Raw genomic sequence first — 26,787 nt, 5'->3', positions numbered from 1 at the left:
GTTGCCCCGCCAGTGTTCTAGGAAGATGAAGGAAGTTCCCCAAGTTATTTAGGGGTAGCGTTGCCAGAGTTAAGATAGTATCCTTGTTTTGTATAGCAAGTAAACATACATTTTATGAAAATATGGTGTGTCCAGTTCGCATTTGAATTTCAGATAAACACAACAAATAAGTTTTTAGTATGCATGGGGCACACTTACGTTAAAAATTACATCCTGATCATCTGAATTCCAGTTTTAACAGGGAGTCTTATAATTTATCTGCAATGCTAGTTGGAGGTCCCAGGAATATAAAACTGAAACCTGCAGGGGATTCTTTCTGCAAGTGTCCTGACTGTACTGCCTGGCTGGAGTTTGTTTTTTGGTTTTTGGTTTTTGTATTTTTTTTGTTTTTTGGGTTTGTTCATAAAGTACCTGGGGGCAAGTTAAGAAGTACAAATGACACCTTGAAAGTAAAAAGCAAATGTACTACTTTGATCATAAGTACCTTAACACTGGGGGCACCCGGCTGGCTCAGTCAGTGGAGCCAGTGACTCTTGGTCTCGGGGTTGTAAGTTTGAGCCCCACACTGGGTGCAGAGATTACTTAAAAATAAAATCTTTAGGGGCGCCTGGGTGGCTCAGTCAGTTGAGTCCTGATTTTGCACTGACGGCTTAGAACCTGCTTGAGATTCTTTCTCTCCCTCTCTCTCTCTCTCTGCCCCTCCCCTGCTCAAACACACACACCCTCTCTTTCTCTTGCTCTCAAAATGAATAAACTTAAAAAAAATTAAAAATAAAGCCTTTATAAATACATACATACATATATACCTTAACAGTGAATCAATAGTCTTCTATTGCTTAGGGAGGTTTCTTGTAGTACATTAATAGTTAAGTATACTGTTTAACTAAAAGAGATTTTAAAGTCAAGAAAACATGTAGGTCAGTGATGGTCAGGGAAGCAAGGCATGTAGCAAATTTCCTGTGTGTTGTGTAGAATAAGACGTTATTCTAGGGTGAAAAGGAGAATCAGGAGAGGTTTAGGAGTAAAATGAAAGGACAGAATAAAGATTTATGAATTTCCTCAACTTAACTGAATTAATGGGAGGAACTAAAGGAAATCTGCGGTAGAGGGTTTGGGACATTAGCATCACCCCCTTTGCCTAGGTATCATGTCTGCAGTAAACGCAGTGACAAAATGTACAGAGCATTTTCACCATCCTGTCAGGGCAATACAAGGTGAAACTCAGTTTTTGCCATTATTAACCCACAAGCCAGAGCATATCATCTTATGCTTTTGGGACCCACTACTATACCGCAGCAGCAAAAATACAATTAGCAGTGACCATTAACTTTGACTGTGGTGTAGTTCTTAGGAATACAAGTTCTATAGCACATTGACCAGGTTGGAACTCCAGCTCTGCTACTTTCTAGCTACATGGGAAGTCGTACCTGTAATCCCATTTTCTCATCTGTCAAACGGGCATAGTAAAAACCCATCTCACAGGGTTGCTGTGAGGGTTAAATCTCATAATATATACGAAATATAATTAGCACGTTACCTGACATATAAGAAGCACTCGATAAATGTTAGATAGAGGCTGAAAAAGGAATTAGAAATCTAAGGCATGTTTTTCTTTTGCCTCAAAGAAGCTTCGAGCCTAGACCAGTGCTATCCAGTGGAATTTTCTATAATGATGAAATTGTTCTGCAATAGCCACTAGCCACATGTGACTATTGAGCACTTGAATGTGGCTTTTGCAACTAAGAAACTGAGTTTTTAATTTTACCCAATTGTAATTAATTTAGGGTTAAATAGCCACACATGGCTAATGGCTACCATATTGGACAGCACAGGTCTAGACAACTATGTTGGTGAGCTCAGAAATTTAGGTCAGCTACTATTTTCTTAACTGCAGACTTTCAATCATTCTGCTCCTGGTTTTCACCATGGTAGCTTTCTGCCAATGTCTGAAGTAGTATATTATATTTGAGCTGGGTTATCCATGAATTGATTATTCAAATTCTTACCAGGCAGCTGAGGCTCTAAAAAGGCAAGGGGCAATCCTATTGTGCCTACCTGGGAATACTTCTGATGGTCTCTTCTCCATATATCTTTGAATTTTTCTTTGCTAGTAGACATTCCCCATCAGTATTTAAATCTGTTAAGGGTCAGCCATCCAAAAGACCCTTTAAATTCTGAAATTCCTTAGGGTATTGGCTTCAACCTCGTGTTCTGATGCTACTTTCTGCATAGACCTAAGACAATCCCTATTGTGTTGTCTCACCCCCATATCTCCTGTCCCCAGGGACCCATACAACCAGCTCCTTGTTCCATCTGTATGCAATTAGATGTCTCTCAGTCACCATTTTTACATGTCCAAAAGTACATATGATCTTTTCCTCCCCAAACATTTCTCTTCCACTGTTTTCTATCTCAGTAAATGGTACCACCATTCTACCCAGCTGTCCAAGCCAGAAACTGGTGCTTTGAAACTTTGCCATTACTTACTCATGAATCTTCCCCCCCTCTTTTTAATTTGTTTTGTTAGACACTCCATGGAACCTTCAATATGAAGACTTGCATCTTTTTCAGCGTTGGAACATTTTTCTCTACTGTTACTCCCCTTTCCTCTATTCCGCATTCGCTGCATTATTACCTTCCAGAACTCTAATTAGTTGGATGTTGAAACTTATGCTAGCTGCCTGTTGCCAGCTGCATGAATCTTTTGATACATACATATCAATTCTTGGCTCTTTTCAGAGAATTCCTCAGCTTGGTATTCCAAACCATTATCCACTCGTTGGCTTTGTCTTTTCTGCCATTTGTCCCTTCAGCTGAGATTTGCTTGAATTGCCATCTTTTTATTTCCAAGATCTCAGCTGATTCTTTCAGATAATATTCTGTCCTGGGGCGCCTGGGTGGCCCAATCGGTTAAGCATCTGACTCTTGGTGTTGGCTCAGGTCACAACCTCACGGTTTCTGGGTTTGAGCCACACATCTGGCTCTGCACTGACAGTGCAGAGCCTGCTTGGGATTCTCTCTCTCTCCTTCTCTCTCTGCATCTTCCTTGCTTGTGCTCTCTCTCTCTCTCTCAAAATAAATAAATAAACTTAAGTAACAACATGTTCTTATAATAGCCTGCATTATTCTTTTTTTCCCCTCACAAACTACTTTGCTTCTTTTTAATGTCTCTTGCTTTATTAACTGTTTTCTTGCGTTTTAGTGCCTTTATCTATTGAGTGTAACTTCCTTCTTCCTTGAATGTGTATATATATATATTTTTTTTAACATTTATTTATTTTTGAGACAGAGAGAGACAGAGCCTGAACGGGGGAGGGTCAGAGAGAGGGAGACACAGAATCTGAAACAGGCTCCAGGCTCTGAGCTGTCAGCACAGAGCCCGACGTGGGGCTCGAACCCATGGACCGTGAGATCATGACCTGAGCCGAAGTTAGCCGCTTAACTGACTGAGCCACCCAGGCGCCCCAATTTTTAAAAATTCTTATAATACTGAATGACTGCGTGTCTTCTTTTAAGATCACCTGTTTCCCTGTCTGTTACTGTCATTTCTCCTTGCCCTGGCCTGCCCAGGGATGGTAGGGGAGGGGAGAAGACTAGAATGTCAGTTAGCCTTCTAGTTGTTTCCCCTGGGTGTGGGCAGCTACTGGAGTGCTTCCCTGTCTCTTTTCCAAAGCCCACACTTACTGTTCTGGCCTGTTCAGACATGACGGCTATGTGCTGTTGCTACTGAGGAGTGTCTGAGACATCAGCCTGCCAATCTGCTGTTCACACATTTCCCTTAGCAACCTCTTTGGTTACTACAGGGCCCTAGTTACTCCTTATAAGGCTTTATCACCCTAAAGCTTTTCTCATTTCCAATACCTCTGAGCTTGGAGCATACCTGGGGGCATTCTCATCTTCAGCCACAGCCGTCTCCTGCATGTGGTGGGCGTAGTTTCATCTGGCAGTCAAATCTAGCCTGCATGCATTCTCTTTTCCCCCATGCTTTTAAAATCTGTTCTTTGCTAGGGATCTGAGGGTGGAGGGAGAAGCAGGAACATGTTTTTAGATCTATTTGATCTATTATTCAATCCATGATCATTGTACATGTTTTTATTTCTACTGATCTTTTAAGTCTTGAAATAATTGGTTTCCCTTTGTAAATCTTCCTGAGTTTTTACACTATGCTGAGATATACTATTTAAAAATTTTCTTTTTTAGCACAATGGGACCCAAAAGTTTTCACAGCTTATGATGTTTTCCGTGTAAGTCTAATCACATCCGAGCTTATTGTAGAGGAGGTAGAAACCCAACGGAATGGTATCAAAGCTGTCTTTGATCTAGAAGGCTGGCAGTTTTCTCACGCTTTTCAAATTACCCCATCGGTAGCCAAGAAGATTGCTGCTGTTCTTACAGTAAGTGTATATTTTAACTCTTTGGGATAAATTTGTAAGGGATGGTGCATTTATCAGAAAATTAAATAAAAATTTTTAAATGATACACATAATTCAATGACGCTAAGAGGAAGGAAAGCGTGATTAATTCATGAAACAAAGAACGTTGCAAGAAACCAAAAATACGTTCAAAATTAGTAACCACAGAATTTATACATTTAAACAACAATGTGGTAATTTTCTCTTTTTGTTATTAAATTTTTCTTCCTAAATTAAAAGATTGACTCAAAACAATATTTATAGCAATGGTACAATGGGATGTAACATTCTTGGAAGGTATAAATTGATGCAGTTCTTTCAGAAATTAAAAGATTTTTAAGATGGCCATCATCTAATACTACTTACGGGGACCTAGCCAAGGAATAATCTTAAATACGGTAAAGACTTTGTATATACTATGTGCCAGGTACTTTGTTAAGTGTCTCAAGTGCATTACCATTTAATGGCCAAATGAGCCTATGGCTATTATTTTCCCATTTTGCAGATTAATTAACTGTATCGGAGAGGTCACAATGCCCAAGCACACACATTTTGTCAGTAGAGAAGCAAGAATTCCAGGTCAGGTCATCTGAATGTAAGAGTTGTGCTTATTGCCTTATGTAAATGAAGACAGTTGCTTTGGCATCAATTTTTATAGATGAAAATTAGAAACAGCTTATTAGTGCAGTAACAGGAAAATGGTTACTTAAATTATGGTACATCCATTTAATAGATTATTGCAATGATATTAAAACTCATGATGTGTAAAAAAAAAATCGTATTGTGCCAATAAAACAAAACAGGGTGCAAATTATTTAGAGACCATATTGGCAATTATGTTTAAAATAAAATTATTCACAGGAAGAATCTGGAAGGAAAAGCTCCAAATTGATAACACATCTCTAAAAGCTATGCATAGGAAAAAAAATTTTTTTTATGACAGAAACTTGGGGAGACAAATCAGTACATTAACAACACATTTTGGGTAGGAAAACTATTGATGAAGTGTTTTTTATTTATCCTTAACTTTCCAAATAAACCTATGTTACTTTGATGTGAAAGACTTAACCTGGGTTAAAGGTTTAAAAGTGTGTGTTTATCCTTTCAACTTCTATGAAGTTTTAATTATTTTCTCAAAATAAAAATTAGGAGAAGATGGTTAACTATAAATATCCAAATGACTGATTGGTTCCTTGAAAGAACATGTATACATGATTAGGGAAGATATTTTCTGTGTCTTACTTACAAAAGATGTAGATGGGTCTTAACATACTTTGTCTAAGCTGTAAGGTGCAATCTTTTTTAGAGATTTTCCTTACTCTAGCGACTGTGAACTGGAAAGGAGGCTATTGTATTGACACAATACATAATTCTGAAAATAAAATCCCACTTTAGGTCCTGCATGCACTAGGTATAGCAAGTGTTCAAAGAATGGACTGCTCGATAGGAATATATGTTAATTTACGCTTTGTTATTAACATTTTTTTATTTTCAAAAGGATTCCTTTCCATTAAAAGTTCGTGGTATCCATTTGATAAATGAGCCAATAATTTTTCATGCTGTCTTTTCCATGATTAAACCATTCCTGACTGAAAAAATTAAGGAACGGGTGAGTAAAAAACATATTCAAGTCACTATTCTTCTGTAGCAGACATTCCAATCCTTTTTTTGTTTAAGGATTGCATTATTATCTCCCCTCCCCTCCTCACAATTAACCCAGTGTTGTAAGTATTTGTCTAACAAACCAACTGCTTTTATAAATTAAAATTCCTTTTTAATTTTGAAAAACCAAGTTAGTGAGATTGGAGAAATTGGGCCTCTCGTTCATTGCCAGTGGCAGTGCAAAACGGCATATTCCCTCCAGAGGGCAGTGTGGTCATAGTTACCAAAATCACAGTCCTTGCACTTCTGGGATTTTATCCCACAGATATACCAACACATTAACAAAATTACATGTACGAGAGGATTCACTGCAACAAAAGATTGGAAACCACCAAATGTTCATCATCGGGGAACTGGTTATATAAACAGACACATCAACTCAATAGAATATGATATAATTTGCAGGATGTATTGTAAAGTGAAATAAGCAAACAAAGGATAGCTTTTATAGTATGCTACCTTCTGTATAAAAAGGGGAGAAATCAGAATCTCTGGTTACAGCTGCATTAAAAGGATATACAAGAAAGCAACCTAAATTGTTACCTAAATGGTAGCAGAGGCGGATGAGGTGTGAGTAGGGACCAGGGCATCTCACTGTGTATCTTTGATCTTGTTTTGATTTCTAGCCATATGAATGTGTTATCTGTGCAAATAAAAAATAAATGTATTTAAATTAGACATGCATGACTGAAAATCACAGTACCCAAGGTATGTGACTTAATGTCATGTTAGTTAAAGCAAAACGATTTGATTGTTCTTGTTTTTGTCTTCTTTTTTGACCTATCCTGTGGAGGCTTATCTGAGGTGACTATCTAATGTCTTTTAGGAGTTTTTCAAGTATCAAAAATAAAATCTGAGTTCCCAAGAATGGCAACCACTCTTCTACATTAATCTGTAAAGGATAATTTGTAGAGGTTATTCAGTAGGAATTTCTATCTGTCTTCAAGAAGAACCACACCTATGAAGATGGCCACTTTTCATTCTAGTATTTTTAGAAAAGTCAGTTTTGGGGTGTTGATTATTGTCTCTCTTCAGCGTAGCTTCATAATGGCTGACCGCCTTCTGTTTAACTCTAAAATGTCTAAAAATAAGTATTTCTATTTTGGGGTATATTCTGGACAAATAAAAGCAAAAATAACAATACACTCAACCTAACAAATAGGAGAATATGAGCAAAAAAGAAAGAAAAATAAAAAATTGAGAAGGAGGTGAAGCATTTCGGTGAAAGTTAATTGACATGAAATGGACTTGCCACAATTAGAGAAGTGGGGACCCAGTCCAGCCCTTCTCCTCCCATTCAACCTTTTGCCAATACCCTATGAATGTTCTTATTTGGCCCTTCCGGAGGAGATAGGAGATTTTCTTTTCAATGAGCTGATGATATTTTAAACATTTCAGAAGAAGCCAAGAATTGGGGCTCTGAGGTTCCTGAGGAACTTGTTTTATTCTTCTAATGCACAGATGAACATTTTACCCTAGCAGATGGAAAAAGGGTACTTATTTGTTTCTAGCAACATGTGCTAAAGGTTCTAAGTCTTTATTTTAACTTCATGGCATTATATGATCAATTTTTATAGTTTAAAGTATTTGAAAATTTAAGGTTCTCCACCATAATTGTCTCTTAATTCTTTAATAGCCAATTTAATAGCCATTAATTGTACCACATAAATTACTCCCCACATACAGAGCTGTGTGTGCAGATATATGCTTTTATTTCATATGAACCAATACCAAGTAGCACATTTTTTTATCATCTATAGAAGAGTCTCAAGATGTTAGATGTTTTGAATCACATGTACATTAGGGAACAGAATGTATAAAATAATTTTATTTAGAGTTTAGAAAAATCTATTTTTTAAAGTTTATTTACTCAAGGGGTGGGGGGATGGAGGGGCAAAGAGAGAGGAAGAGAGAGAATCCCCGGCAGGCTCTCTGTTGACAGCATGGATTTCACGAATGGTGAGATCATGACCTGGGCCGAAATCAAAAGTCACATGCTTAACCGACTGAGCCACCCAGGTGCCCCTAAAAATCTATTTTTGAAAGAGGATAGAAGATCTTTTTATAAATGTTACATAGTTATCAGAATACAAACATGTATAAAAAACAGTAAGATGATTAGACTCATAAGCAACACAATACAAACTTAAGTAAAATTCTTACATAAGAAGAGAAATAAAGGGCATAGTGTCTATTCATGCTCTCCTATCTTGAAAGTCATTAGAGTGCCTTATTTTATGGTATTGATTTTACATTAGAAATGCATCTAGTAAACTGAGAGGCTGGGGCATATCTTCTCAAACATTTTGGCTATTTCAGATTCATATGCATGGGAACAATTACAAACAAAGCTTACTTCAGCATTTCCCAGACATTCTTCCTCTGGAATACGGTGGTACAGAATTCTCCATGGAGGACATTTGTCAGGAGTGGACAAATTTTATAATGAAGTCTGAAAATTATCTCAGCAGCATTTCACAGATCAATCAATGAGAAGAAGTTATTTAATGTGAATATTAAATATACATGAGTGAGATTCTACCTGGTTACATGAATGAAAGAAAAATAATCTTTTTAAACTAGTTAATGCTTGTCTGATTGATCTTCTAAAATGTAAAACTCTTCTGACATGAGCAACATGGGGATTTGGAAAACTGCTTTTTCAATGCATTTTATCTTTCAGGTAGTTAAATGTTAGTACTTCTTGAAAGCATAGAAGAGATTCCTGGTTTTTGTACTTGAAGTTATCTCTTAAAGTAGCTATTCATGTTCACCTTTGTATATTTCTGAAAAGTTTCCTTTTAACCAAGTTATTTGACTACATTGGTTTAGGAATAAGTGTACTACAAATAGTCCATGAAAAAGAAGTATTAGTACAAATCATCTGATGATAAAAATCTATCAACATCCATCATGGGTGGGTGTCAGATTAGATTATAATTCAGATTAAAATCTGAATACAGTTTTACAGAGTTATTTCTATGGGCCAGCAAGACAGTTTATCTCAGGGAGGTTCTATTTCAGCATAATTTGCACAATAGAAAATTTTGATCGAAGAGTCTCGCTACCATAAACTATTGTATGTAGCATCTAGAGGTCTCTGAAATTACTCATGTTGACAAAATTGATAATCAAAAATAATTTAGGAAATATTTTAGGTATAGCTGATGGCTTCTTAATACTATTTCTGCATTTTCAAACAAATCAAGAACGTAATTTTGACTTCTGTTTTTAGTTATCTTATCAAGACTACACAGAGACTTAGAAATGGAATAATACTTAGTAGTCATACATGGACTCTTTTTAATTGAACAATAACACAACTACACAAAGGAAAGGAAATGTTTACATTTTAAAAATCACTGTCAGTTACACCTGGAACTTTTCAGATTATGTATGAAATAATTTAACTTTTAATATATATCAGAATATTCTAGACAAATTCTATAATTCATATTTACTTTAAAAAATCGGTAGTTAAAATGTGCTGTTTATATTATAGCTTATGTCATAGAATATTTCATTTATTAAGAAAGATACAATGTCAATATAGCTTTCAATTTATGACACAGTGTTTCATAATTTTTAAATTTTGTTTTAAGTTTGAAAAGAAAAAAACACAGTGCAAATTTGTTACACATTTGTTCAACTTTAATCATGCAATAGTATCTTTGTGAAAGGATATATGAAGGGTATTTTTCTTTATAAGAAAATTATTCTAATCAGGTGAGCTGATAATTTTAATTCTCTGTACATATGTCTATGAAAAAATTGAGAGCAACTGTGAATGTTCATTAGAACACAAATTTTGATTTAGCATTGGGAAGCTAACTTTACATTATAATTTTTATTAAAAAATTAGATTGTGCCTGTTTTCTAAAAAAAAATCATAAAGACTTCCTTACAAAATTATATAGTTCACAAAATTGTATGATTAAAAATAACAGCAGAATAAAATCATTGAAAAACAATGAACAATAACAACGACAAAAAGCTCTGGTTTACCCAACTTTTATTTTTCTATAAAGGAGGTTTATATCCGAGTTCCACTTCATTTACATTTGGATACTTAAAACACTTACTCATGACTCTGTGAAGGAATGATTACTTTAGCACGTGAATAAAGGATAGTATTTAAAAATGTTTAAATGTGATTCACTGGTGATGTTATTAACAGTAAACAGAATTAAAATATGTCAGTAGAAGTGCATTTCATGATGGTACGGTGACATATTTTTTTAAATGCAGCAATTCACTGAAGAACATGAAAAGAACAAGGCGAAATGAGCAGGCAATTTTATAAGGTGGCAGGATAAATAACTATCAAATTGTCTATATTACTAAGTTACTGTATATTACTTTACTGTAATTGCACCAGCAGTGCCTTTTACAAGGTTAACTCTAACATGTGCTCATTATGTTACTGAGCTGCACAATAATCTGTGTTAATATTGTTCAAAAATAATAAAGATCTTTTACATAAGCTATCGCTGTTTCTTTCTCATTTTTAAATATAAATATTAGGCATTCATTTTCAAAAATTACTTTTCCTTACAGGTAAGCTTAGGAAAAACTTACCAAATCTGGTTGTCCAGTACCCAAAGGCTAGTTTTCCTTTGTAAGTTTTCATTGCAGGCTGGTTTTCCAGGCTGCTTAGCTCAGCATCATCTTTCTCTAATGCCTTTGGCTGTGCTTAAAGGGACCGCAAGCCAATTTCATGAAACTAAGCCATGCAGACTTAAAGACGTTAAAACTTCTAAGTGAAAAAAGAGTGTGCTACTTAATCAGATAATTTAATTTTGAAACCGAAGCTGCTGTTAGCCTGGATCATGACTTTATTTGTCAAACTATGTATTTTTCTCACGGAAAGAACACTGAAGTCATAGAGCACATATTCTCTTTGCCACTCACCTGAATGAAGCCTAGAGCTCACGGAACAGGTCAAACATACAAACCAGCCCAAAACTCAGCACACTAGTAGCACGATGTTGTCTGAAACCCTCCTTACTGGCCTTACACGTTTGTTGAATTTTGCCACTCTCAGAGGCTGTGGAGGAAGTAGGAGTTACAAAGGAAGAACTAGAAATGATGGTAATAAAATTAGGATTGGCAGCCGTACGTCTCCACTGACTTTCTGGTTAGCAAGCACACACCATCCTCCTCCTGCCCCCACACCTACTATTCACTTGACCACTCCCGTCTCTATCCGAGTTGACCACATTCATCCATTAACTATCTACTTCTGGTAACACTGTACACGGACTTAGTATTATAGTGAACAGAAAACTTAACTAGATGCTACCTAGAAGAGAGAAAATATATCTCCAAAGCAGGTGAACTGCAGAATAGTGTAAGCGTTATTAGAAGGGTTCCAAGAGAATGCTTTGGCAGCAAGGATCATTTCTACGTGGGGTAACTGAGGATGTGTTCTTAGATGAGGTACAATTTGGAGCTTTAAGAATTGACTGCCCTAGAGAACAATGAAAACTGAAGACAGGAAAGATATTCCAAGAAAAGAAATAGCATGAGCAAAGACTTAGAGATGACAAAGAATAGGCCATGTCTGAGAAACAGTAAATAGTCCTGTTTTGGAGGGAGGGGATGGGAACAGGACAGTGAGCCTGTCTGGGCTGACGGCTCAGAGCCTGGAGCCTGCTTCCGATTCTGTCTCCGTGTTCCTCCCCCGTTTGTGCTCTGTTTCTCTCTCTCTCTCAAAAATAAATAAACATTTAAAAAATTATATAAAAAATGAAAGATGCACGTGACACAAAATATGGGAGGCCTTGAACACCCACTGAAAGGCACTCAAATGTATGGATTACTTACTTTGTGCCAGACAAAACATTAGATTCAATTCAATCTTTGCTGGAAAAAAAAAAAAAATAGGCCCATTTTTACAGAAGAGAACTGAACTCTAAAAGTGTCTGTCCCTGGCTCAGGATCACAGAGCTAGTAAATGCCAGCATCAGACCGAACTTGGCTGGCCTTGCTGTAAAGTCCACACCCTCCACGACATCACCATGCTCCTCACAGACCCAGTTCCACAGGTCACCAGACTCTACCAATCCTCCTTGGAAATGTCTGGCCCTGACCCACTTCTAAGGTTAATCACCTCTCATCAGACCGACTGTAATAGCCCACATTTGACTACCAGTTTCTCATTATTCCTGACCTGACGTTCCCCGTCCGCTGTTGCCAGAGTTACGTTCTGCAAGATTTTATTACCTGAACTTTGAGACAGCAGCGCTGGGTGTATGGGAAACTGCTAATTGGCACCCGAGGCCTCTTACAACCAGTCCCAACCTGTTCTTCCATTCTTGCTCTGAACCCCGCCTATACTGTAGGCTCGAATCCTTTTCACCACTTTGAAACTCTCACCCTCTCCACACAGGACATCTCAGTATCAATAGCAAGGGAGGTGGGGAGGGAGGGAGGGAGGTAAAATGTGCGTGTTCTGTACTTTGAACCTTCACTCTTGCTGTTTCCTCTGCTCCGTGCTCTTTCCCACTTTCTCTGTGTGCTCAATCTGCAAGGTCCTGCTCACCTGTCATATCTGTGAAACCTCTCACCCTCTCGAGAATTCTTTGTTCCTGCTTGTGGATCCTCTGCGTGGATGTCTAAAACAATCCTTATGACCCTGAATTTATAGCTACCTGCCTGTCTCCCTGCTCGACAGTGCTCTTAAATGCAGTCTTCTTCTTCTTTTTTTTTAAGAATTTTTTTTTAATGTTTTATTCATTTTTGAGACAGAGAGAGACAGAGCATGAGCAGGGGAGGGGCAGAGAGAGAGGGAGACACAGAATCAGAAGCAAGCTCCAGGCTCTGAGCTGTCAGCATAGAGCCTGACGCGGGGCTCGAACTCACAAACCGTGAGATCATGACCTGAGCCGAAGTCGGACGCTTAACCGAGTCACCCAGGCAGGTGCCCCTAAATGCAGTCTTCTTTACCTTTGTCTAATAGTATCTAAGCAGCATCTAGCAGACGGTCAATACTCACAGGATGCAGACCTTACCGAGGGATATTTCTCGGTGCAAGGCTGGGCGACAGCCCTCAGGGGAACAATCACAGGTGGATGAAGGTCTGCCTTGTGCTATATGGGATACTGTTTACTGGGAAGCTGGGCTGTCCATAGGAGCCTCCTTACAGATTTTCAGACTTGACCTCCTCTCTCTACTTTTTATCTCTCTCTCATCCTAAATGTTAGCTGTGTTACAATAAGGTCCTACCCTGTTGACCTTTATTTCTGCCTCAAACTTCAATTCGTTTCTATGTTTTAAGTATCTTAAGTGATTGGCTTTACTTTTTTAGCTGATTTTAAACTTCACTCCCTTTACTTCTACACCCACAGACATACAAACTACAGCTGGCCCCAGTGCAGTTGTTCCAGAGACTCATTAACCGCGTTGAATAAATAGGTTCCACCCCTGTGGCAGTTTGGCTGTCATCAGGAGCTCCCTCTCCAGTCCAACAGAGCTGTTGTGGCAGGTCACCCACAGTGGAGCTTTGCTGTGCACCACGCCCCTCTTCTCAGAACACCCTGCACTTGGGGTGAGGTGAAGGTCTGGGATGGGGAATGGTCAGGCACAGCCCCACACTCTACTCCGTCTTCCTTCCCTGCTGCTCAGTCTCATCCATCCATGACTCAGGCGAACCTCTTTTGAGGAGGTTCAGTCCCTCCTCTGAGGGCGTCCGAGCCTCATTACCTTCTCTGCTTAATGATGGTTGTCAATGCCCAATATTTACTCCAAGCTCTTGCCCACAAGGGACATAACATCTCTAAACATAAAACAATGAGTGGCTCTCAAGTACTAGCACATGATATCCTCCCTGAAGTAAAGGCTTTATTCCTAAAAAAAATTAACACCGTTATCAGTTTCCCTCTCCGCAAGACCAAAAGACAACTCTGAGGGTTTCTAAGAATAGTTAGCTGTCACCAGAACTGACTCCCTAACTTTTCTGCCGTAGCCTCTTCCTTATACATCATGACTAAAGAGATGTCTCTGACCCCCTTAACTGGGTTCCATGTCTGCATCTCAAAACCTCAAATCCTCTCCATGCTCTTCGCTCACTCTTGGAGTCCCCAGTTACTCATACCTCTTCCCTTTTGTATACATGAAAGGGGTAGATACACTTTAGGGGTCCTAAGCCAAAACACACTATCCTCCTCAAAACCACAACTGCTCCAAAATTACAAACAATACAACCTTGGGTTCACATTTCACAACTAAAAAAAAAAAAAAAAAAAAAAAAAGCTGTACTTCAAACAGAAATCCACCTTAACAGGAAACCTTGAAATGAAGGTGTTTTGAGAGGCCCCAGAAGCAGATGATGATGTAGGTGGCAGAATATGCCACTTTCGCACAAGGATTATTTGGACCTGAAGGCAAGTGAGAAGCAGATAGAAGAAAAGCTCCCTACCTTTCCCCTCTTTACCTAAAAGCAGGACATAAATTTGTAGTAAGGACAAAAGTTAATCATTGGAGACAACTAGAGACTCTTATCAGTCCCAAGGAATCTACATAATACATTTTATTAGCTCATATCTTCCACCAATTCTCCATCTATTTCATTTGCCTTCCCACAATTTTCCACCCCTAGAAACTTGAAGTCCTTTTGCTTTGCCTTGTCACTTCTCCAAAAAATTATTGTTCCTTTGCTAAGATGCTATAAAGCCCAAGTTCTAAACAATGCTTTGAGTTACTCTTCACTGAGTTTTGTCCCACACGATGTACACTCCATAAGTTGTTTTTCTCTTGTAAATCTATCTTTTGTCAGTCTAATTTTATAAGGCCCCAGTCAGGGAACTAGCAGAAGAGAAGGAAAAAAAAGAAATTTTCCTTCCTTATAATGACATGAAGTAGACTGCTTTCTCAAGAACAATTATATTACACCATAAAGTGGTCAGCTTCCAACCAACATGCAAGAACATCATCTACAGGTGTTATATTCAATCCTCTCCGTATTTCCCCTTTGTATCCTTTCTTTTATCCTCCTCCTATTTTTCTGTTACTCATTACTATCAAAACTTCCTTGAACCATGTCTTTTTCTTTTTTGGCTGTCCTACTATTCCTTCTTCCCTATTCCTTATTTAACTTACATTCAGGATCCCCAAAACCTGGGGATGGCTTTTGCTAAACTGATTACTCAACTTTAACATCTTTCTTAAATTTTTTGCCTTTGTTCACCCTTTCCTTCATTTTTCCTTAAATTCTTCTTCCCACCCTAAAACCACCATCAACAGCTTAGCTGTTGTCCCCACACAATGTGAGGACATTCTTCCCATGTTTTATATTAGTTAAACAAATAACCAAATCCAATCTGGACTACTTTTAGAAAACTCATATTTATTTCTCTGACAACTTCACAGACAAGAATTTTCTAGGTTCCAGTTTCTGTCTACACAGTTGACCTTTGAACAACATGGGCCCACTTATATGCAGATTTTTTTACAGTACAGAGCTATAAATGTATTTTCTGTACCTTGCAATTTTCTTTTTTTAAGTATTTGTTTTGAGAGAGAGACATTGCATGCATGAGCAGGGGAGGGGCAGAGAGAGGGGAGAGAGAGAAAATCCCAAGCAGGCTCCACTGTGTCAGCACAAATCCTGACATGTGGCTTGTTCTATGAACGGTGAGATCATGACCTGAGCCAAAATCAAGAATCAGACGCTTAACCCACAGAGCCACCCTGGTGCTCCTCTACCTTACAATTTTCTTAACAACATTTCCTTTTCTCTAGCTTACTTTATTATAAATACGCTGTCTATAATACATATAACACACAAAATAAGTATTAATCAATTGTTTATGTTATTGGTAAGACTTCTGGTCAACAGTAGGCTATTAGTAACTAAGTTTTTGGGAGGGTCAAATTACATGTGGATTGTCAACTGTGCAGGGGGTTGGCACCCCATTCTCCTGTGTTGTTCAAGAGTCAATTGTACATCTTTTACTCTGCCAACTCTAATGACAGTACTTGTAACTATTCATCATTTCCCAAAGAAAATGCAACCTAAAATCAAACAACTCCACCATGGGTGCTGCCATGGTGGGGGTGGGGGTGGGGCAAAAAAGTTTTACATATGGAAAAGTCCCAGTCGGGATATGATATTCTCCTTAAAGCTATACCTTTTTCTCAGTTTCTATATGGTAGAAAGGATGACATTATGGAAAAAAAAAAAAAATTGCCCCATTTTCCTTGGTTATTCCAAAAGACACCTTATTTCATTTATGGAAGTAGACCCTAGCATACTGGACAGGCTCATAACCTAGCCAGTCTTGTCAGTCCTTATCGTATATGTAGTCTAACCGCTTTCTTAAAGTATTTAAATTCCTCTTTGTCCTCTTCAATGACTATCATTGATCTTAACAGTCTATCAGTAACTGTGTTTCCTGAAAATGTGAAGGCTGACATCAAAATGTTAATATAGTCTTCCTTTCTCTGTTGGACCTGATGACACCCTTGCAAGGGAAGCTGAGAGCTTGGTAGGAGATCTCAAGGACTTGGCTCTTGCATCTGACCACATTTGAGCCACGTTTTTGCCTAGAGCATCTCCACTATGGGCTACTCAAGAAGGGAGTCAAAACTCTCACATCTTCCATGTCCGACTACAGGAGATAGCCATCGCTACAAATAATGTGATAAAGAACATTGAACTTCTTGCCCAAGAATTTCAAAAGACTCAAAACACAGTGCTCCACAACTGAGTGGCTCTTGGTCTGATCTTCGCATCCATAGGCGAGACATGTGCTGTTTGAAAGTGACTACCGCATATGTGTTCCCCCAAATTTCTCTGACTTCTACATCATAAATATAGTTCAAGTTGCTAATGAAGAAATGCACCCCATTGCCACTGCAGTGCTGACCCCATTGTCAACGGACTCTACCACACTAATATTCTGGAATCCACTAGACTGATCTCAAGTCTTGGTTTTATTCCTTCATATAATTTCTAATAATATTCTTTCTGCTTATTCCTGTATGTATCCCCTGATTAAATACTTGTCTCTAGAACCCTTCTCAGTTCTAGACCACTGTCAGAGCACAACGGATGGTTCAGCGCTTTCTCCAAGAACAGCGCCAACAAGAAATGCTGACTTTGTTGACTATTTCAATGAACTTTCACCAAAATTCCACACCAATTACTCTAATCCTTAATATTGTTTTCAGACAGTCTATGTTTGACAAAGCCAACAAACACAGACCTTTCTCTTTTGCCCAAACCTGCTGACAAGGCCAGACACAGACCCTTCAGTTTCCCATCTTTTGTCTCATTATTGATTAGCTAAGATTAGAACTCTTTGCCTCCTTGAAACTTACTAACTATAGAGAAAAACATTTCCTATTCAGGTATCTTGAGACTTCTGCTTGCAAATCAACCCCTACTGTAAATCTCCAAAATGCCACATGTTCACCCCTTCCCATGAAAGTCTAAGGCAAAACCAATATTGAGACACTCTGATATTCAGATCTGGTATTGTTTAAATTATAATAGAATAAAATAAACCTCAGGGTGCTTGCATGGCTCAGTCTGATGAGCATCTGACTCTTAATTTCAGCTGAGGTCATGATCCCAGGGTCATGGGATCAAGCCCTGTCTCAGGCTCTGTGCTGAGCATGGAGTCTGCTTGGGATTCTCTCTGTCTCTGTCTCTGTCTCTCTCTCGTGCCCTCTCTTAAAAAAATAAATAAAAATAAACCATCATGCTTGTCCAGTTTTTGTCTTCGATAGAAGCCACCCAAATATTCTCTGCTGTGTAGAATCATAAGAGGATTTCTGGGGAAGGTTATGAGAAACCACTTTTACTTCAGCTTTACTCAGCCCTTTGCTACATGAATGCTTTATGTAGATACAGACATGTAACTGGGCTTCCTTCAGCTGACTTTGCCCTCAACCAGTTGCTGTGTGAGATAAATTTCCCATCAGGCACAGACACACAATACGGACAATAAAACATTAGTGAATAATGTAGACTTCTAATAAAGCTTCCACCTAGAAATGCAAAAAGGCAAAATTGCAGCTCACCCAGCAAAACCACAACGTACCTTAGAACAACGGTCTTTCACTTTTGTTTGTTGTCCTCTCCCTTCCCTCTCCTCTCTTCCCTTCCCGTCTACTCATCTCCCTTCCCTTACTGTCTTTCCCTCTCTTCCCTCATTATGTCTCATTTCAGGGCTCCTTTGGGGTTTCTCTAAATCCATAATCACCCTTCTCCCTTGGCAAAACCAAAGATCTCTTCCAGAATCCACCTTCCCTATAAAGTATGGAAATAGGGTGGGATTCCTATAAAGTATGGAAATAGTGATAGGTGACAAGTCTTTAACTTATTTTTGAAGTTTTAATTCTAGTCTTATATTTTTTCTTAATAAAGATTTTAAGTATTCTCTACACCCAATGTGGGGCTTGAACTCACAACCCTAAGATCAAGAGTCACATGCTCCACTGATTGAGACAACCAGGGGCCCCTAGTCTTATGCTTTTTAAAAAAATTAGGGGTGGGGGGGTATCTCATTTTAAACCTTTTTTAAAATTCTGTATTGAACTTTACATGTTTAGCAAAGGAAACAATTGGCAAAACTAAAAGGCAACTGATGGAATGAGAGAAGATATTCACAAATGACAGATAAGATAAAGGATTAGTAACCAAAATCTATAAAGAACTTATCAAACTCAACACCCAAAAAAAACAAATAATCCAGTGAAGAAATGGACAAAAGACATGGATAGACACTTCTCCAAAGAAGACATCCAGGTGGTTAACAGACACATGAAGAAAATGCTCAACATCACTCATCACCAGAGAAATCAAAACCACAATGAAATACTACCTCACACCTGTCAGAATGGCTAAAATTAACAACTCAGGGCAACAACAGATGTTGGTAAAGATGTGGAGAAAGAGAAACCCTTTTGCACTGCTGGTGGGAATACAAACTGGTGCAGCCACTCTGGAGAAGAGTATGGAGATTTTTCAAAAAATTAGAAATAGAACTGCCCTGCGACTCAGCAATTGCACTATTAGGTGTTCATCCAAAGGATACGGGAGTGCTGATTCAAAGGGGCACGTGCACCGCAATTTTTATAGTAGCACTACTGATAATAGCCAAGTATGGAAAGAGCCCAAATGTCCATTGACTGATGAGTGGATAAAGAAGATGTGGTATAAAAAAAAAAAAAAAAAAAAAAAAAAAATGTGGTATATATATATATATATATATATATATATATATACACACACACACACACACACACACACACATATATATATACACACACACACACACACATATATATATATACACACACACACACACACACACACACACACACACCATGGAATATTATTCAGTGATCAAAAAGAATGAAATCTTGCCATTTGCAACAACATTAATGGAACCAGAGTGTGCTATGCTAAGTGAAATAAATTAGAGAAAGATAAATATCATACGATTTCACTCACAGGTGGAATTAAGATACAAAACAGATGAACATAAGAGAAGGGAAACAAAATAATATAAAAACAGAAAGGGACACAAACCATAAGTGACTCTTAAACTAGAACAAACTGAGGGTTGCTGGTAGGGTGTTGGGTGGGGGCGGTGGGCTAAATGGGCGAGGGGCATTAAGGAGGACACTTGTTGGGATGAGCACTGGGTGTTATATGTCAGTGATGAATCACTAAATTCTATTCCTGAAATCATTATTACACTATATGTTAACTAACTTGGATTTAAATTTAAATAAATAAATAAATTAATTAATTAATTAATTTAATTAAATTTTAAAAACTGGGAGGTTAGCTCATTTTAAACCTTTTTTTTTTAATTTTGCGTGAAACATTATATGTTTCCAAATTACAATTCAGTTTTCCCTTTTTCAACCACTCTTAAACCTTTTGTTCCCATTGGGTTCTGGGCAAGCTAGATGATGTCATGAGTGAAGAACTTGCAAAGAAATGCCTCTTCTTTAATTTAGCGAAGAAATACTTGGTTTCAAACATTCCAGTGCACATTAATAGGAAGAGACAGAGACTCTGTAGCCCAATTCCGGCCACTCTACTGCTGTCATATTCCTAAGCTCTAGGATGGTTTATATCTCCTCAGTAGGGTCATGACAGAAAGCTCAAGGTTTGCTCCTATCAGCTTCCCTTTAACCATAAACCAAGAACAAGCTAGAACTGGGTTTAGCTAAAGAAGGCTACAGTTGTTCCTCTGGTTGGTGGTTCTAAGTCTTCGGGTCCTGTTTTTAGTAAGTAGAGCCCTACCTGGGAAGAGCCCTTTCTTTTGTGATTAATAAGCCATTGCCAGCCCCCAGAGATAGAGGTCCTGTTTTACTGAACTTACTGGTTTCACCAAAATTAAATAGATGCCGAAGGAGTGACTTGATTCAACTTCTGGATGTATGTCCCACTGATAATACTGCTAGCTCTATTCAGTTATCCCCTCCTCCACTTTCTCCTCCTCTTCCTCTAGTGGCCTGTTGATTTCTTTAGTGGGGCTTCACTAAGTGGATTGCTCTCCCCTTTGAAGAGATGAGCCATCTGAGATCTCAAACACTCTTTTAGACCAAAGAGGGAGAACAGTAAAGTTGTAATGAGACTGCTTTTTGCCACTTCCCAGTCCTACCCAAGGACTAGTGCTGGAGTATCCCTTTCTATACCACCACTACTATCCTGGAGGTCAAGGTGGATGAAACAGAGCAGAGAAGGGAAGTAAATGGTAAAACAGGGTAGTTCAGAAGAGGCTTGACAAATTCTAAGGTGCAGCAAGATACCCTTCTGCTGCTAGATAAGCCATGAGTGATCTGCAGGCATTTGATGATTGGAGACCTAGATGTCATAGCATTTAGATGAGCAGCACCCAGGACTCTCTGCTTTGGTGACAGTCAGTGGTACTTCTAACAAGTGGCCCACAAGCACATAGAGTCAAATATTTACACTTAAATAAAGAGTGTAAAATTGGCCAGTGGCGAGAACCTGCCCTGACCCTGAAGTAAAAACTGGCGTGAGAAATTCAGACATGCATTATTTTTGGTAAATAATTGATGTAAAATTAGAATGGAATATCCATACCTAATACATCTATATTTAGAAGGGAACAAAACGGTTGTCCTTTTGAAAGTGGGGAAAAAATGTATTATAGGCCCAGTTAGATGTGATATTATTATAAATATTTAAGAAAAACAAGTTATTAATGATAAATTTAATCATTTCAAGTGGTCCTCAAACAGATCTGAGGGAAAAGGTCATTTTGGGAGATTTTACTTATCACATCTAAATACCAATACAGTGGGAAGGACGAAGTATCAGTTTTGTTTATGTTTTGTTTTTGTGTTAGCTCTGGTGGTCTTTGTTTTATTCTCTGACATTCCAGTGGTGAGTTTTGTTTTGCTGTCTTCCTGATTTTGAAGAAAAATTCAATGTGTGCCCCCTTTTGATTTTTGCTTTGCATTATACTGCACTAAACTTACTGAGGATTTTGTTTAGCTATTTTTGTTAGGTAACTTACAGTGCTTACAGTCTTAGAAACACTCATACTAGTAAAACGGGATCCTCTGATGATGTAATGTCTTCTAGTTAAAAGTGTTATACAAAATGAGGAGACATTATTCTTTAGGCAAAATAGAATTCAAAATTCTTTTTTATAGATTCCAATTCTCTGTTGAAAACTTCTCATCCATTTTGCCCATATTTTTCTCTACTTCATTTAAAACTAACCATATTTTGTTTAAAGTATGTTTAAAGCCTTGTGTTCTAATTGCAGTATCAGGATCATCTATGGGTTCTTGATTTTACTTTTCTTTTTAGATTACTATTATTTATTTCTGCTTCTTCATGTTTTTAGAAATATTTTATTATATGCTAGACACTGTAGAGTCTCCAGATAGTATCTTCCACTAGCAAAGATTCTTCTTTTATCAGATAGAGTGACAACCCAATCAGGTCTTATGCTGGGTTGCAGATTTAGTAAGATTCAGTCCATCTCTGGTTCATTCCCATTCTTTAAAATTGGTCTTCTTCAACTTTCGATTGGTGTCTTGCATATTTTTTCTCAGACTTTGAAGTTCAGCCTTTGGCAGATTTTAAACTTGGTTCCCATCTTTTGCTAATTAAAAATCTGGCAAATGCCTAGAAGCAGAGATTTATTGTGTGTTTGCTGAAGGCTTCTTCACTCTTTGTTTCCCAAACTCTGCAAGATAAAGGGATGTTTCACTCTGCCTTTCCTACTCAGCAAGGTACCAGTTTCTGGTACCATCTCAGAACTCAGCACATGTCCCATGGGAAAAATCTAACCATGTATAGTTTCCAATTTTTTTTTCCCCCATCCTATATAACTACAGAAAGCTCCACTGATTTCTCTCTTCCAGCTAGGATCTATCTGCCTTATATCTATGTATGTAGGTATAGTTATTTATCTTACATCATGCCCTTTATTCCTCTTGTCTTAACGTTTTATATCTGGGTAGTTTTAAATGACACCCTTGACTCCCACCTATTACCTATCCACAATGATTTCATTTTAGTTTTTCCCTTCTCTCTCCCTTTTCCTCTCATTTTTTAACTTATGTTCTATTGGGCAGAATATATGTTTATATTCTATTCTTTGAGTCATGTCCCTACCCTTATTTTAGTATTAGTACTACAATTAAGTATATTAAATGCTCACCATCAGTTATTCTGATGTATTTCCCAAGTCATCTTTTGTTTAGATGAAATTCATCTTCTAGATGGTTTTCCAGGAAGGGTGTAGAACAGTTAAAATATGCATTTCTATAACCCTCTGACTTGAAGTACAGCTCAGCTGCATACAGAAATCTAAGAATTTATTTGGATTTTTCTTAAAATGATGCTCCATTATTGCCTTGATTTTTATGTTGCTCTTGAAAAGTGTGAGGTCATACTAATATTCTTACCTGCATAAGTAAACTGATTATTTTGCCTGGCAACTTTCCTTCCTTCTTTTTACTTAATGTCCAATAGTTTTACTAGGATAAGTCTCAGAGTTGTTCATTCCAGGTCAATTTTCACCATTTTTCTCTAACTTACAGAAAGTCTCTTGGATTATAATGATAAATATTGCTTTTAATCGATTGCTTTGTCTTCTTCCTGGACTCCAATAATACATAATTTGAATCTTCTTTGCCTGTCTTCCATTTTAAGCACTTTTTCTCAGACCCATTTCACTTTTGCCTTTGGTTGTTTCTTCCCTTTCTTCACTGCTTATTAAAATTTCACTTGAATCTTTTCTGCCTTAGACAGACAATGGTAATTCATTCTTCACTCGTGAGACGGTTTTGTCTTTACCTTCAACTTTTTCCTGATCACCTTCTGTGCATTTTTGTGACACTTCTTCCTGTTTTTGTTCATTTCTGTTCTTAGGTCATGAACTAGATTTGATATATATACATATAAACACATAGCTAATGCTTGTCTGAGAATATTTAACTATAGTTTGGAGCTTGGTCTTACAGTTTTGTTTTGTCTGTTTTGAGGAGTAATTTTCGTTAGGTGAAATGTTACAATTTACCTTTTCTGTTTTTGTCTCAGAGTAGTTTTATACTGTGTTGGTCTGATTTTTTTTTTTTTTTAAATAAGTCTTTTGTGGACAACTTCCTAGTTGAAAAGTATTTTATTGAGTCAGTGTAGTGAAGTGCAATTCCTTTAACACATGATGTTTTTAGTGGTGACAGGTTTATGGATGTAGAGGAGAGGTGGGGTGGTTGGCATGACTTATTTCTCTTTCGTTTCTGTAGAATCCTTAATTTCCCCCCTTCTTCTTTCTTTCTTTTCATTTCCATGTCTTTAAGGGACCCAACCCCCATGTCAATGTAGCTGATTCTTCCTTAGAAGTAATGATAACATGAGGGCGTTGGATGGCTCAGTCCAACTCTTGATTTTGGCTCAGGTTATGATCTTGGGGTCATGAAACTGGGCCCTGCGTCCAGCTCCATGCTGAGCATGGAGCCTGCCTGAGATTCTCTCTCCCTCTACCGCTCTTGCTCCCTCTCTCAAAACAAACAAACAAACAAACAAACAAACAAACAAACAAAAAAACAAAAGAGAGAAGTAATACTTACCTGAAGCTGCCACCTCTGGTCTCACTCATTTTCAAGCTCCTATTTGACAGCTAAAGCTATGACTTACCAAGACCCAGGCTGTGGTTAGTATGTTGGCACTTAATGTTTGACATTTTCTTCTGGGGTTTGATTTTGGGGGGAGGGGCAGAGAAAGAGGGAGAGACAGAGAATCTCAAGCAGGCTTTGTGCTGTCAGCACGGAGCCCAGTGAGGGGTTTGATCCCATGAACTGAACCATGAGATCATGACCTGATCCGAGATGAAGGGTCAGAAGCTTAACTGACAGAGCTGCCCAGGTGCCTCTCATTCTTTGAAGCCCTGCCTCTCCCACTCTCAGCAACCAGAGGTCTTGCAGCAGTGGAGGAAGATTTTAAAATCTGGTACAAATCAACTTTCTGAAAATTTGATGTTTGTGGTATCCTTTGTCTTCTAATATTGGTAAAGGCATGGATCACATGTAATTATATTTGCACTGCTTGTACATATGTGTTTTTGAAAATGTATGGAGATTCTGGTTTAGGTGGTTGACATTATCCTCTAAGCCCAAGCATAATTTATGTGTTATCTCTTATTAATAGAGATTTATCTCTGTTCATAAGCAGCCAAGCAGCTCCAATTCATTGATTTTCATTCTTCCTAATAGTCTATTACTTTTTCAATTTACTATCCATTCTTTTCTAGGTCATTTACATTGGCATTCAGTATTTCAATATTACCAAAAAAAAAAAAAAATGCTGCAAAGAACATATTTGTATCTATGTTTTTGTTCACACATGCAAGGAATTTTCTAGGGTGTATACCTCTTTGAAAAGTGCTGGTTTACAGAATATATGCCACTTTACCTTTACCAGATATTGCCTAACTGCTCTCAATAATGGTTGTAATAATACAAGTCTAATAGGAGTGTTAAAGAATTCTCATTTTCTACATGCTTTAATTATTATTTCAAAGTTTACATTCTTGCCAATCTGATGGATGTGACATATTATCTTAATTTTTATTTTCCCAATGACTACTGAGGGTTTGGTTTATCTTTTCATAGTCTTTCCCTAATTTTCTTTTGGGCTGCTGTCCTTACTGATTTTAGTTCTTTGTATATTCTAGAAACAAACTTTTAAAATTCTATATTTTATAAATATATTTTCCAAGTTTGTGCCTTATCTTTAACTTTCTTAAAGTCACATAAAAGTTTCAAAATTATAGCACTGTCAAATCTATTATTTTGCTCCATTAACATTTGCCATCAAAGTCATGAACATATGCTCCTATGTTTTCTTATCGAAGTATATTTTGCTTTTCACATTCACATTCTTATCTATATGGAGTTTATTTTTTGTGTATCATGCCAGGTAATAATTTTTCCTCTGCGGATGGTTACCTCTCCGACACCTCAAATTCATATTCACCAAGGCTCCTCCTCTGTTCAAAAATTATGCTCAAAACTAGCTGAGCACTTAAGGCCTTTCATAGTGTCTTTAACCACATCCTTTGGGTTTATCTCTTCACCACACCCTTCTACAGGAGCACTATTTTCTTGTCGAACCAGATAATTTATTGCATTCACTCTTCTTGAAACACGCCAAAACTATATTCTTGCTCTCTCCACAAGTTGTGTTCTGGTCCTGTCTTTTCTCCTTAAGAAACTGCAAACTTCCTGTAAAAAAGTCATTGTCCAATTCACCTTTGCATCCTCAACGTTCAGTACTGATTGCGTAGACTTTCAACACTCAAGAATTTTATTCTGAATTTAATTTGGCCCTTGGAGTTGGGCACTTGCACCCAGTACAAACCATATCTTCGTATGTGGGTGTTCGTACAAAAAGCAAAAGGTTTCTGTCTCTTACCTAGTTTCCCACCCTAGTTGATTCTAAATCTCTTCTGAAATTTTAAACAGACACAAAATACTTTTAATGCCCAGGAGCCAAAGTGATCATTTCTGGCCCTGTGCGTAGGGCCCGCAAGTCTGTGGCTGACGCTAACAGTGAAGGGGACGTGCCCCTTTGCAGGGGATGCCAGGGGGTGGCCCCTCCTTGACCCACTTCGGAGCTGAGGCCACGCGCCTGGGAACGTGTTCACATCCATCGTCCTTCCCTCTTCCCTTTGTTTCCTTGGGCTGCCTGGACCCTGAAAACACACAGCAGGATGTGGAAATTACCTCTGAAGTCACAGTCTATCCTTCCACGGAACGCTGGAGTGCCCAACCCAGCTGCCAGCATTCCTAAAGTCAACGTCTGGCCTTTCAGGCGGCAGCGATGGTTGGCGCAAAGTTCTCAGACGAATTCTCAACCTCTCGCCGGGCCCGCTTCCTGCTTGGTTACAAGACTCGGTCTGGCGGAGACTCGCAGGTTCCCCTTCGAGAGCCTGGGCTCCCTTACCCGGGACTGAAGGTCACATCCATAGAACAGTCGAAAGGAGGATTCTGTCCACCCCGGTCCCGCAGAGCAGCTTCCGGTGTCTCCGCACCGGCCGCGGGGTCGCAGGCGGCGGAGCGAGGGCCGAGCAATGGGACGCGTGCGGCGACTGCGCCCCTGAACCTTCCGCGCAGGCCCCGCGGCCGCCGCGCGCGCCGGAACTGCATTTCCCACAGGCCTCCGCGGCGGAGCCCCGCCCCAGCCCGCCGCCCCCGCGCGGTCCGG

General features: G+C 38.4%; 1 protein-coding gene and 1 long non-coding RNA gene across 7 annotated transcripts in view; one reads left to right on the top strand and one right to left on the bottom strand.

Annotated features, from left to right (window-relative positions):
• Positions 1-10,561, top strand: part of TTPA (alpha tocopherol transfer protein) — a 59,946-nt gene extending 49,385 nt beyond the window's left edge. For 5 of the 6 annotated variants that reach the window (XM_058699688.1, XM_058699689.1, XM_058699693.1 and 2 more), the window contains 3 exons: positions 4,201-4,394; positions 5,911-6,021; positions 8,394-10,561. In XM_058699688.1, coding sequence (XP_058555671.1) covers positions 4,201-4,394; positions 5,911-6,021; positions 8,394-8,567 — 479 coding nt within the window. In that variant the 3' untranslated portion in view covers positions 8,568-10,561. The remainder of the gene's footprint in view (positions 1-4,200; positions 4,395-5,910; positions 6,022-8,393) is intronic. The other variant, XM_058699694.1, reaches the window with a different exon arrangement.
• Positions 6,746-19,223, bottom strand: LOC131494949 (uncharacterized). The gene is made up of 2 exons (XR_009253671.1): positions 10,653-19,223; positions 6,746-8,046 (listed from the first exon to the last, which is right to left on the bottom strand). It is a non-coding gene; the product is annotated as an uncharacterized LOC131494949 (long non-coding RNA).
• Between the last annotated feature and the right edge of the window lie 7,564 nt (positions 19,224-26,787).

The sequence above is a fragment of the Neofelis nebulosa genome, chromosome 14 (assembly GCF_028018385.1).
Source record: "Neofelis nebulosa isolate mNeoNeb1 chromosome 14, mNeoNeb1.pri, whole genome shotgun sequence".
NCBI lineage: Eukaryota > Metazoa > Chordata > Mammalia > Carnivora > Felidae > Neofelis > Neofelis nebulosa.
Note: the sequence above shows the minus strand (reverse complement) of the source record. Positions and strands in the feature narration are given on the sequence as shown.